The following is a 12,773-nucleotide window of genomic DNA, read 5'->3' as shown; positions in this document are numbered from 1 at the left end:
CATAGCAAATCTAGCTTGCTCATTCCAAGAATATGAAAGGGCCTAAAAACCCTCAAATGAGATTCACATTGCCAGGTTTTCACAAAGACATCCATGCATCTCAGGCTCTTTACCTCAACGTTCAGCACACTGTGGCTTGGGTGGCGTAAAAACACATGCTCCCATTTTCACACCTGCTGACTTTGGGACATGCTCATACATAATGAGAATGACAGAGTGAAAAGGGAGAGTGTGCATCTTTGTATGTTGTCCGCAGGGATTGGCTGCCATTTTCACGTGGGCGAGAGGTTATGAATCTACATACCGACAGTGGGGGAATGGAAACAGAAAAGGGGGATGGAGGGTTGAATCCGCACCAATTAAGACCAGGCTCGTTTTGCCAGCACTCCATAATTGGATGCATGACTGTTTGTGTTTGAGACTAACATCAAGTGTGTGTGAATGCCTGTGTGTGTCTGTACATGCACCATCAGTGTTTGCTCAGGCAAGAAGAGATGCTTGATGGATGGAAGGAGAGTGGGAGTAAAGAGAGCACAGGAGAGAAAAAGATCTATGTGTTTGATAAGCAAAGCTGACATCAGGACCCTAATTAGAGGCCAGTGTGCCTTGCTGCTACCGATGGAGCGAGCAGGAGCATGAAAGCAACGAGAAGAGTAAGAGCGGGAGAGTAATTAAGGCACCGTATCTTGAACTTTATGTTCTCCTAAGTACAAATGTGTGTGTATATGTCAGACATGTAGGACTGACGCAGATTGATGTAAACAGATTCATTATTCATGGCGAAATCTGAAGGAAAATGTGTTGGAATTCACTCAATGAAGAAGGAATTAATTATCACACATGCACAGAATTCACATATATGTCCAGATGCTAGATGGGGCTGGGTTTCATTCCAAAATAAAAAGTCAAAATACATAAATAAATACTTAAATAATTTTAAAAAGAGCCAGGTTTTAGGGCTTGGGAGCTTTTATTACATAGTGCTGTGGACACATTCTTGGTTGGTACCTAATAACATGGAGGTTTGATTCCTATCCCTAGTGTGGGACAAACAGAAAAAAAAGTCCATACTGCACTAATCCAATTCATAATTTGGCTCACTAATTACTGGCTGTGTTGGGACGTTGAAGCATTAGGCTCTTCATCAGAAAGGATCTGTGTAAAACAGACAGTAGCCAGTACTTGGTACTTAAATGTGCAAATGGGAGAAGTGCAGTGAGCAGACTTCTGTTCTATTAATAATCTGCATGAAGCAGCAGAAAGGCAGGTCTTGCTGTAAAGACACTACAGAACCTATCTTGTACCTGGCACAGCGCGGCACAAAGCCCGACGCAAGCGTCTTTGCTATTTTAAAACCGATGCGGTTGTTAATTTCCCGTCCTGCATCCACATTGTTTAATTAGCAAATGCACCTGCACCTGATACAAATGCTGGTCTAAAGTCAGTAATGCAGCATTTCATTGTTATTTTAACAGTAATTAGTAAATTGCGCCTAGGCTTATGCACAGCGCGCGTACATTATGCTTGTCCCTCACTCTCAAACACACAGACACACAGACACACAGACACACACACACACACACACACACGGAAGCGCAGCAGCACACAAACATGCAAAAGATTATAAATAAGAATATGGCGGTGCAAATCCGCCATCATAATAGCAATGTGCCAAGATACAAACGCGCTTGGCTTTTAAAGGGATTCGGAGAGGACACTCTGATTGGTTTATTGCATGTTATGCTCAAAACACAACTATGAATTAATGAAGACACTAAGTACAACACTTTTGAACCATGCGCACGACGCACAGACCCTTTTTACTGCCATCAAACAAGCAAAAGTGGATTTGGACACGCCCTGAACGCACCTGCGCTATGAGCTTCACACCATGTGAAGCTTAGATCGTTAAAATGGCGCCCTATATATTAAATTGTCCTTCCCGTTTGTTTCCTGTGTGCCTTTTTCTACTGACCGGCACACTTTGTACCAAACTGCCTTCTGTTTCAATGACGGCCAATGATGGGGTTTCATCACTTCAAAAGCTTGTCTACACTAGCACAATGAAGAAATTAGCAAAAGCAAGTGAGGGTTAGTGAAACGGTTTGGTCTGTGTGCGACTGGAGTGTGGATGTGTGTCAAGAAGTGAGTCTAAGAGAGAGTGACAACATGGAGAAAGAGACATAGATACAAATTAAGACAGATTTCACACTTGTAGACAGAAAGACTACAATGACGATTTGGCCGCCATTTATCTCACCATTTATACCACGTCAACAATTCTGAGACCATAACCCTATAGAGGAGATAAACTGCACATTTGCACACACAAAACACTTTTTAGTTACTTGAATTAATAAGCCCCAATGCAAGCTATGGACAGTCTGACAGAGAAAATAGTCCAATTACTTGTATCCCACAGTGCGTTTCGAGCTCTGGAGGTCTGCTAGTATGAGGGGGATTGGAGGGAAAATACCAAAATTCATCATTTCAGTTTTATCCTTTATTTGCAGTTGCTTTGTTTCCATTTAGTGCTTCTGTGCAACAGTCATTTTAAATCAGAAACCCTGACAAAACCTGGGTGGTACACGTTGATTAGAAGCATTCACATGCAGCCGCACTGTTTTTGCAGCATTGACATTGAGCAACGCTAAAAATTTATTTGAACAGCAAAATGGCTTCAGCTTATATCAAGCAAGATAGCCAGTTGGGTGAAAAAAAGTTATGCCCAGCAACTGGTGGCATCTTATTCTTTAAAGTGCCTCGCTTTGACATCGGAATACAATAAAAGCCTAAAATAAACTACACATGTTTGTGAACCAACAAACACAGCAACTAAACCCATCTGTAGCATGTTTATCCTTTTCTCATAGTTCCTTCATCTCCCCTTTAAACTTTTCCCTCTCTCTGGCACCTTTCAATTTCAAGAAAGCTATAATCCTCTGACTGTCAATGCTATCCAGGGTAAACATCTCATTCTCCTTTCTCACTTCTTTTTCAGCAACTTCCTCAATTGCTTAAAATTGCCATATGATAATTATCTTACCTTCTTTGCAATTTCTTCTTTGCTTTCAACAATTTACATTAACAAATCTGTCAATAAAAGAGCTTTCTGTAAGCTGGGACAGCCTGTGAGGCAGAAGCCTATTACTTTTTGTCAACAGCATCGAACAGATTCATAGAAAAGGTTTTGGTATGTTTCGCAATACTTCAACATAAGGGCACATAAATCAGAAACCGCTGCATAACTCAAGACCCGTTCCATCCATCTCCCTTATCTTCATCTGCTCTCATCAATTACAATACCAGTGACAAGTTCATGGGGGATAAAAAGCGTGCATAGAGTAAGGAGGGATCAGCCTCCACTCACCTCTCTGCACCAGCATGGTGACCTCGCTGCCTTTGGGACACTTGCTGAGGAGGTCGACCACCTGGTTGTGGGACATGCTCTGTACATTTCTCTTGTTCACCTCCACGATGATGTCACCTTCTTTGAGGCCGCGGCAGCGTGGGTAGTCGACAATCTGCTTCACTCTCTGCCCTCCACCTCCAGGACTGTCGGCGATGGTGAAGCCGAAGCCCTTATCCCCTTTCTCCATGTGTACAGTGATGAGCTCCGGTTGTGTTGCAATAGATGAGGCCAGGGTGACCACGTCACTGGGGTAGCCGTGCTGGGAAGAGGTATCGGAGGCCACCTCTGCAGAGGGGCTGTGGGGTCGGGGTAGGCCGTTGATGGGTGCTCCTCCGTTGGTCGAGCCGTTGTTGGTGTTCTGACTGCCGTGGCTGGACGGCGAGTCGTAGCTGTTGGAGGCTTCCTGGCCGTTGACAATGATGGGCTCCTTGTTTTCAAGAATGGCCACTGAGGTTACAAGGCTAGTGTTTGGGTCATCGGGGTCAAAGGGCAGTGGGTAGCCACGGCACAACTCCAAGTTGACCATAGAGCCAATTGGGATGGACTGGAAGATCTTTACAACTTGGGCATGCGTGTATCCTAGCACACATGTATCGTTGACGCTCACGATCACATCACCTTAAAAGGTCGAGAAGAGGTAGAAGTTTTTTTCTTTTGTATGCAAATAATGTATTTATCAAAAAGCTTTAATTTGACACATCATTGTAGCTTCCTTAATTATACATAATCAGCATGCTAAAGCAATATTTATTAGTAACATTTCTTCTTTCTAAATTTTAATAAATGTAGACCACCAACCTGTCTCCATTTTGCCATCGAGGGCAGCAGGTCCATCCAGGACCAGGCTCTTGATCTGCAGGAACTCGTCTGGCTCGTCGCCTCCAACAACAGTGAAACCGAACCCCCGACGACTCTTTTTCAGCTTGGTATTAATGAAAGTCCCTTTCAGCTCAGATCGGTTCCGAGTAAAGAAAGGCTTCCCCCCTGAACACACAAACAGATAATTACTTTTAGATCTTTCTGATAAACATATGGAACAGCACAAACTGAATAAAGCAACTTTGGGTTCTGCTTGCACATCACCAAAAATGCTTAAGATGTTCTAGGTCCGGTGATATAATCTGTGTTTCAGCATTAAAAAGGGTTCACCTCAAACAAACATTAACACTTTATCATTAATATATACACAACTAACCTCAACTCTTAGTGATCAGTGCAAACATGAACATGCAGTGTAATGGCAATTGACTATGGTTTTGTTCACCATAGTGTGTGAAAAATGGGACATTTAGGGTTGTCACAATTTCGTCACGATTCTAATCAATTTAACATTAAACATTTTTTTTTCCAACAGGGATTTCTATGCAACAATAAGACCCACTAGATGGCAGAAGGGTACTTTGCAATGAGTGTCTGTTTTTCTTTATTGTCATTGTTTTCAACAACGAAATACAGTTTAGCAGCTCTCAATATGTTAAATCACAAACAACAAAACTATAACAGGTAAATAGTAACATGTGAAATAACAAAATAGAAAATTGTCCTTCCTGTGACGCCATCTGGGCCAGCTGCGTTCCTCACGTTGACTGTGTGTAGGATGGATTAGACCTGGTGTTGATGCAGCTGTATGGGGTTGTTATTCTCAGAAAGTGAGGGGTGGATGTCAGTCATGTTTTGGTTGAAGCGGGAGAAAAAGTGATTGAGCGTGTCTGGCAGTGTGCTGTCTGTGGGGTGAGCGTTTATGTAGCTGTCCTTATAGCCAGTGAGAGTTATCCCTGGCACATGCATCTGGAGTTGTTGCTAATAAAGTGTATGCGCTGCTTGCACCTGCGTTTGAGGTCCCTGATCCTCCTACTCAGGCTTCACCGAGCCTCTATGTAGGCCTGCAGGTCCCCAGACTTAAACGCAGTGTCTAGTTCTGAGCAGGGTCCTCACCTTGCTATTGAACCATGTTTTTAATTAGGGAACACTTTAACAGTTTTCTTCTCAGAAACACTCAGAGAACAGAAGTTGATAAATGAGTGCAAATGTGTGTCCCTCCAGGTCTGTCCCTGCAGCAATAACTCCCCAATCTGTATCTTCGAAGCAGTCGTTCAGGGCTGAAGTGGCTTCCTTGTGGCGCGATTGAACACACCTGAAGTCACCATGGAGTCTCATCGGAGCCCACATGCTTTGCTTTCGTTGTTTGTTGACATACAGTAACTCACTCAAGGGTAAGACAACATGTTGCCACACTGTGACTTCGGGGAAGCAGAAGGATTTTCTATTGTTTCTCTGTCATCTCCAACAGCACTCGGCATGGTGTCTGGGAAAGTCAAACTGCAAGCTCTCAGTAAGCTAGCGTTACTCTGTGTCTTTAGCTGCATGCTACCAGCCGGGAAGCTGCACTGTGTCTATTGTATTTTCTTTCTTTGGACGTGAGCAAGTAGACAGGGCTGGAGAGAAAAAAGAATATTGGGGTAGTCGCCGATCATGCTTCTGTTTTCAATAGTGAAAAGTGAGTATCGTTGTCATTCTTAACGCATAAAAGTTACATAATAAAAGCATTTGTGAGAGATGGTTTTGCCTCGGTGAACGGCTCTTGGCAACAAGATATCTCTGTCATTCAACACCGGTTCTGAGGGTTTAATCAACACAGAGTCATGAGAATAATCTAAACCCAATTGATCAGTCATCCTTGTTCTTCTTGCTAAATAATTAAATAAAGAAAGATATGAGATTGAATCAATCTAAATTAAAAACTTGAGTGAGGAATTCAACCACCGTCTTCACTGCTGAGAACGTGAGGACTGGGCAACAGCAACTGAATACAAAGACTAGATGAGCTCTAATGGTTTATTGACAAACATAAATTAAGCCAAATTCAATGAAACATCCATTACCCATGGAGTCAGTTAGTGTCCTTGTGTTGGTGTTTTTTTGTGATAAGTGTGTGTCTGTGTGTGCAGTGTCTTTGAATATCATTATTTTAGAACAGGGGAAATTTAATAAAACTGTGAACATAGATGGTGACTTTATCCATGAGGGATCCAGAGATGTAAGAACGGACCAGGAAGCAAAAGAAATATGAAGGGGGGAGTTGTATTAAGAGATTTCAAATGACGCCTTTCTCTGAAACAATATCTAGGTCGAGGACCGTACAATGTAGCGAGAGACAAATAGTAAAATAGATAAAGAAAGATGGCCAAAACAGAGAGTGGCGGGAGGAAACAACAGCCAGCCAGACTGGGAATGTAAGCTATAACATAAAAAGACTGATGAGGGAAAAGGAAAATACGTCCCACAGAGCAGCAAGGGAGAGTAAGAGGTAAAGACGGGGTGAGGCAGTTAATTCTCTGCCATGGGTGTGCTAATTAGAAAAGCTGCTAGTGGGAGGCTGGTATAAAAGGAGCTGGCAGGCAGGAGAAGGAAACACAGTAATGGCTAGACACTGTGTCTGTAGGTTTGTAGTGTCGCTAAATAGTGGGTAAAATCAGGACATTATTGGATCCAGAAAATGGAACAGCATGACAGGGGTTCCATGAGAAGCAACATGTGGCCACACTAAACACAGAGGGGGCCCGTATATAAAATAAAACTGTACTTAGCAGAGGTATATTCGGTTTGTTGGTTATGAAAATACAAACACTGCCTTGAGCACTCTCTTGCAAAAAAGTAGTCTATTGTACATAACCAGATGAGTTGAATTGTATTTGAGTTATTAAGAATTTATAACAAAATGTATACAGAGAGCAGCTTTATAGTGTCAAATCATAACTGGGACTCCATCTTGAAAAATCAAACAGGGCCTGAGGCACCAGCTCAGGAAAACAAACCCCATTACGACACCGAAAGTCGTAATAAGTCGCTCTGGGTAACACAGCCTAGAAACAAAAAGGTAATGATTAATCCTTTTACACGCTTTAGTTCTATAAAGATGTGAACTTACGTTTTTGCCCCATTGCGTTGGGCACTGGAGGACCTCTCTGAGGATCCCTGTAGGTCTCCTGGTTGGCAGCATAGCTGGCCAGTGGGGCCCCTGCTAACACAGAGTCCTCGATCCATTCTGCAACAGCAAGAGGCACATTTTCTCTAGATGGGGTCTAGACAGTTGCACAGCGGCCCTACTGTGTGTGAGTGAGTGTATCAGTTCCTCTGTGTGTGACACTAGAGGAACTGATACATTTTCTGGGATGGTGTCAGCCTGATATCTATTCACAAAGCCTTCCCACAGAGCAATACGTGAATGGGAGTGGTTAAAAACAACTTGACTACCAGGTATCATGTTAAACCTCTACTAGAGCTTCAAATAACATGTAACCTCAGGTTAGATAAGTCGCACCAACTTCATGAAGCTTTTAACACTGTTTTTCATCTCCCTATTGAATAAAAATGCAGGTTGGTAAAAATAGAGCGACCCATTTCCTTACAGTGGCTACTGCTTTGATTAATCACCTTATTACGGCTACACAGCACTGATCAGACTCCAACCCTTCATTTATATTCTCAACTGTGAGATAGAATCAATGTAGAATTGGAAACAATGGGTAAAAACCCTGTTTGAAGGTATTGAGTTCTTTGGAAGAGAGATTGAGTTTTCAGATGGGGGGGGATGTGCAGGTAATCGAGTGGAATTGTTTGATTTCTGCTGACTGAGTACAAGGTGGAGCGCGACAGGAGAGTTCCCATGTGGGTCGGTCGGCATTTACAATTAATCTCTCTTTTAGACCATCCTGTGCATGCATAGGATTGAAGACAGGAAGCAATAGGAATCTAAGGTTAGGAATTAGTAGTGTTTAGGCCGCTGTGCGAGCTAAATCAGCCCCGTTATTACTGGTAGCACTCAGTGATCTCTCAAGAGACGCAAATTAGCAAAGAAACTCCCTTTAGCAGCCAGATTCTTTTCAGTTGAAGAAGAACTTACCTGTCTTTACCCAAGAAAAAAATCTTTCAAGTTATTCCCACAAACAAGTGTCCGAAAACAACACAGAAAACATAAATCTAATTGAAAAAGGCTGCGTGGTACAGCCGCAAATAATAGTTATGCCTTTATGGAAGGGCACTTAGCAAATCATAAGGCAGTAGCAGGCGACAACAATTAACACTGTAGCAATAGTTGCAATAAAGACACAATCTCTCTCTCTCACACACACACACACACACACACACACACACACACACAAACAAACAAACAAACAAAGACATACACAGACAACTCAAGAACATGAACATGAATATAAAGAAAGGAAATGACGCCCTTGGCAGGGGCTTGTGAACGAACCTCGGATGTAGCGCTCACCTTCAGGTGGCTGCTGGCTTTGGGGCTGAGGCTGCTGCTGTTCCAGCTGCCTGCGCCTCTTAGCCTCCAACATTGGATTCTCATACTGGGTCTTCCTGTTGATATGACTTTGGGACGGCGGAAGGAGGAATGAGTGAATGGAGGTCGAGGAATAAGAAATGGACAGGAGGAATAAACAATAGGAACAGAAAATAAGAATAGAAAATAGGATTTAGAACAATAAGTAAACATTAGCAGGAAAGTAGAGAGCAGCAGGAGACACAGAGGACAGGATAAGACAATAAAAAAAGTGAGATAGGGTCAAAGAGAGGGAGGGGACACATGGTGATAAGATCTGATTAATACCCAGTGGCACAATACACATGTATCCATCTATACTTACACAGACATTCCTCTCTGACACATGCATGACACATTTACGCCAACCAATCACATCAAATGAATCCCATTTTGACAACGACTTAATTCAGAGAAGCTACAAACATTTTTCAAATCACACACCAACCCCGGGAGGTTTCCGATAACCTACCAGCCCTGTCCAATTACACCTGAAAGCACACACACTTTGTACAGCAAATGAAGGAAAGGGTGAATAATGTACAGTTTATTAGAATAACATAAATATTGCAGAAACAAAGAGGGTAAGAAATTGAAATGCCACAGCGTTGAGCCCCCAGGTGCTGCTTTGAACAACATCAAAAACGCATGAAACACATTTGTATTAATGCTGAGGCCCAGGGGTTTCACACAAGATGAGACGTACACGGACGCACGCACGAGCGCGCGGCCGTACGTTTTCCCAAATGAAAATGACACAAACAACATGGCCTACATTTTCAAATACACAAAAGACCAAAATAGATTTTGCGAAATCCAGCTGTGACATCTTAAAGCAGAACTGTACATGCATTAGAGCAGCTCCTTCTTACAGTAAGGTCCACAGTTTCTTTTCTTAGAATAAAAATGTTTTAAAGCGTTTGCATACAAGTTGTCTTGTTTGGTGTACATACTGTGTATCACTTACTCAACATAGTAGACCCCATACACTGGATCGTCTATTTTCTCCCATCCTGGTGGAAGTTCTAGAAAAAAGAGAGAGAGAGAGAAAAGTGAGCTAGAGGAAAACTAAAGGCTGTGAAGTTGTAGGCAATGTATTGAGTCATTAGAGGCGAGGCCAGTAGAGACCTCTTTATTGTGTCAGTCAGTCTCCAGGGCCAGAGAGACTCAACAGCTTCACAGGCTATCCCCCCTTCCTTGTCCCCTCACACTGCTGACATTTCCACACATCAGATAAGAACAGGGCAAGACCCCCTTGGGCAGGGATGAATGAATGAATGGAGGAATGGCAATATGAAAGGAGGTGGGAGAAAGGAATGGTGATGGGGTCGGAGAGAAAATGAGAAGGAAAAAAAGCAAGGGAGGACATCCAGGTGAAGGTAAAAAAAGAGGGGGACCAAAGGAGAGCAGGGAGTAGTCATAATCAAGGCTTTGAAACCATTGTACCAAAAAAAAGCTTGATTTGAAAAGACTTGAGTCTGACAACGTAGAGGGAAAAGTGAGAAAATGAATGTAGTTTTTTTTTTTTTTTACTACATACTCACACATAACCTCATATCATTGATAAACAGTCCATATATTATGCAAAATACACATGTTTCTAAAAAAAATTTGATTGCTATAATAGTGAAAAGATACCTGCCCTTGGCTAAACACAAAGGTAGTGTGGCTGTGGTCTCTCTGTCTGCTAAAGTTTATATTATTATTATTTAGTCTTTCATTGTTCAAATGAGTCACCTTGTGTGAACTAAAAGGCCGCAACTTGATTCAACTGAAAACCTGCTTCACTTGAGGAGATGACATTGAAAGTGGCTGCCTACTCACAGTAATGCCAGCACACATCTGCAGACACTTTTACAGACGGTAAAAGTGAACTTCATCGTAATCAACGCTAATTGGGAAAATATGTGAAGCCCATTTCAACAGCATGTAATTGCCCCGATGGTGTAATCTTGCTGTATTTCTACAGTGTTTGCGAGTGAAAGTGATCCCGTTATCTCCAAGAGAGCCCTCTGATTACTGCAGCATTGATTATTGGCCGGCCTCCACATAGATAATGTCAGAGCCTTCTAATTGGCTACAAACACAGATTGTCCAATAATCATCTCCTATGCTGTATCAGTTTTACATATCATTACCCTCAGCCAATTAAGCATCACCCTGTGTGCAAGTAGATGGTAATTACAATCATCCAACTTGGAGAGCCTCCCTCTGCTTTCTAATGATGAAGGCCCTTGGTTGGAGTGGAGTCAAATCAGATGCAAAAAAATAAAATAAAAAAATAAGCCAGATGGGAATGTTTAAATTGTCTGTTCATGACACTACAGATTACGAACAGGTAGCCATGACTTGTCAGCTTAATGGATTGAGAGCAACCACAGACAAAAATCTGCAATCTGAGTTGTCAATTTAAGTCTCGCAAGCAACTCGAGTAACTCTAATTCCATATTCTTTACAGCTGCTAAATGCAGCAAACACAAAAGCACAGGTTACAGTGATAGTGTCGTTCTACAGGATGAACCCACAAAGCAGGCATGGTGAATTATCATTCAGATTTTTGAACTGGAACATTAAATGGAATGCGGTCCTGCATCGCCTCGCACAAAATTTTAATCACCCACTTGATTTCACACTGCACTAGTTCCGCTCCTGGAGGAGCACCTGTGTGTGATTGCGTGAGTGTGTGTGTTTGTGTGTGTGCGAGAGAAAAAGGGGAGAAAGGACATAACCATTTTAACAATATATACATTTCAGTGATAGGAAACCCAAATGAGAAAGACAAAGAGAGAGAAATACAGTATGTCACTTATTAAGCCGTGTTTTTCACAGTGTCCCTCTTCCTACAGCCCATCTTCCAGAACATATTTTGAATTTTAGGGGGAGTCAAGCATGATGAATTACATGTTTAATTATCTGCATCTTTTTTGATACTGATTTGAGTAAGCGTGTACCACAGAGGCACACTGTGTGCGTCTGTGTGCGCTGCTCCTCCTCCGAGAGCTGAAGTTAATTGCGTTCCTTCTCCCCCCTCTATTGGATTTTGCTGATCAATATTTATTAAACATGTTTATCCAGTCAAGGGCTGTCTTATGGACTGATCTGATGGTTATAACATGAGGGCTGTTTAAGTTGCTTAACGAAGAGAGCTGCTAACAAGTCTATGTTTTTGCGCGTCATGTTGTCCGTTCTGTATTTATTGTTGTTGCTGTAAACTGCTGCCTGTCGCTGATAGAAAATAGAGCTACGACGAGGCTAAAAGCAGTGTGCTAGTTCTCTGTGGGTGACCCTTTTCACATGACATTTGGCCATTTGACTCAATGTTTAAACACAAAATATTGATTAATGCAGCTTTAGATGATTAAAGAATCTTTTTGATTCGGATACTTAAAATAGGGTTCCTGGGAAAAGTTCCTGACGCTGGGGCAAATGAAAACCTTTCGAATCTTCTTTTAACTAAACGGAAACTTGTTACAAATCAAGCTCTTTCTCTCAAGAACTTTTATTCTTTTACTTAGTTACTGTACATTCAGTGTTATTCCAAATTCTATAAAAACGACAAGGGGATAATGTGGCAATGATGTGACCAGGGGATAATATGGAATGTGTGTATGTATTTATCTTTTTTTGCCCTTGTGTTTTAACATCCAGTACTTCCAGGTCAAAACATAAAGGGGGCACAATTCAGAAAATCCGAATCAGTATCAAATTTCAATTCCAAATCGATTTTTTTTGCACACTCCTACAAAAAATGTTCATAATAAAGGGCTATACAATCATTAATCAGATAGCTCCCTAATGGAATGACATCATTCATTACCCGTGCATAAGTGCAGGGAAAAGTCTCCAGACACCATTTATCCTGCACAAGTGGCCGTGCTGCTGTGTCTGATAGGCTAGTTAGAGTGTTGATGGGCCTCAGGAAAAAAAGGCATGGTGCTGTCTGGCTCAGACAGACACCCATTAGGAAATCATCATTGTAACAATCTTCCTCGGATCAGCCCTCATCTCTTATGCATGACATGCTGG

The 12,773-nt window shown here is 42.1% G+C and overlaps 1 protein-coding gene across 8 annotated transcripts in view; it reads right to left on the bottom strand.

Annotated features, from left to right (window-relative positions):
- The window catches only part of magi1b (membrane associated guanylate kinase, WW and PDZ domain containing 1b), a 134,878-nt gene that overhangs the window by 28,727 nt on the left and 93,378 nt on the right, over positions 1–12,773 (bottom strand). For 6 of the 8 annotated variants that reach the window (XM_034868553.1, XM_034868556.1, XM_034868554.1 and 3 more), the window contains 5 exons: positions 9,715–9,772; positions 8,673–8,797; positions 7,341–7,457; positions 4,211–4,396; positions 3,371–4,030 (listed from right to left, as the gene is read on the bottom strand). In XM_034868553.1, the coding sequence (XP_034724444.1) occupies positions 3,371–4,030; positions 4,211–4,396; positions 7,341–7,457; positions 8,673–8,797; positions 9,715–9,772 (1,146 nt within the window). The remainder of the gene's footprint in view (positions 1–3,370; positions 4,031–4,210; positions 4,397–7,340; positions 7,458–8,672; positions 8,798–9,714; positions 9,773–12,773) is intronic. The other 2 variants (XM_034868555.1, XM_034868561.1) reach the window with 1 other exon arrangement.

The sequence above is a fragment of the Etheostoma cragini genome, chromosome 4 (assembly GCF_013103735.1).
Source record: "Etheostoma cragini isolate CJK2018 chromosome 4, CSU_Ecrag_1.0, whole genome shotgun sequence".
Lineage (NCBI taxonomy): Eukaryota > Metazoa > Chordata > Actinopteri > Perciformes > Percidae > Etheostoma > Etheostoma cragini.
The sequence above is the reverse complement of the archived record's forward strand: the minus strand, read 5'-3'. Positions and strand labels throughout refer to the sequence as shown.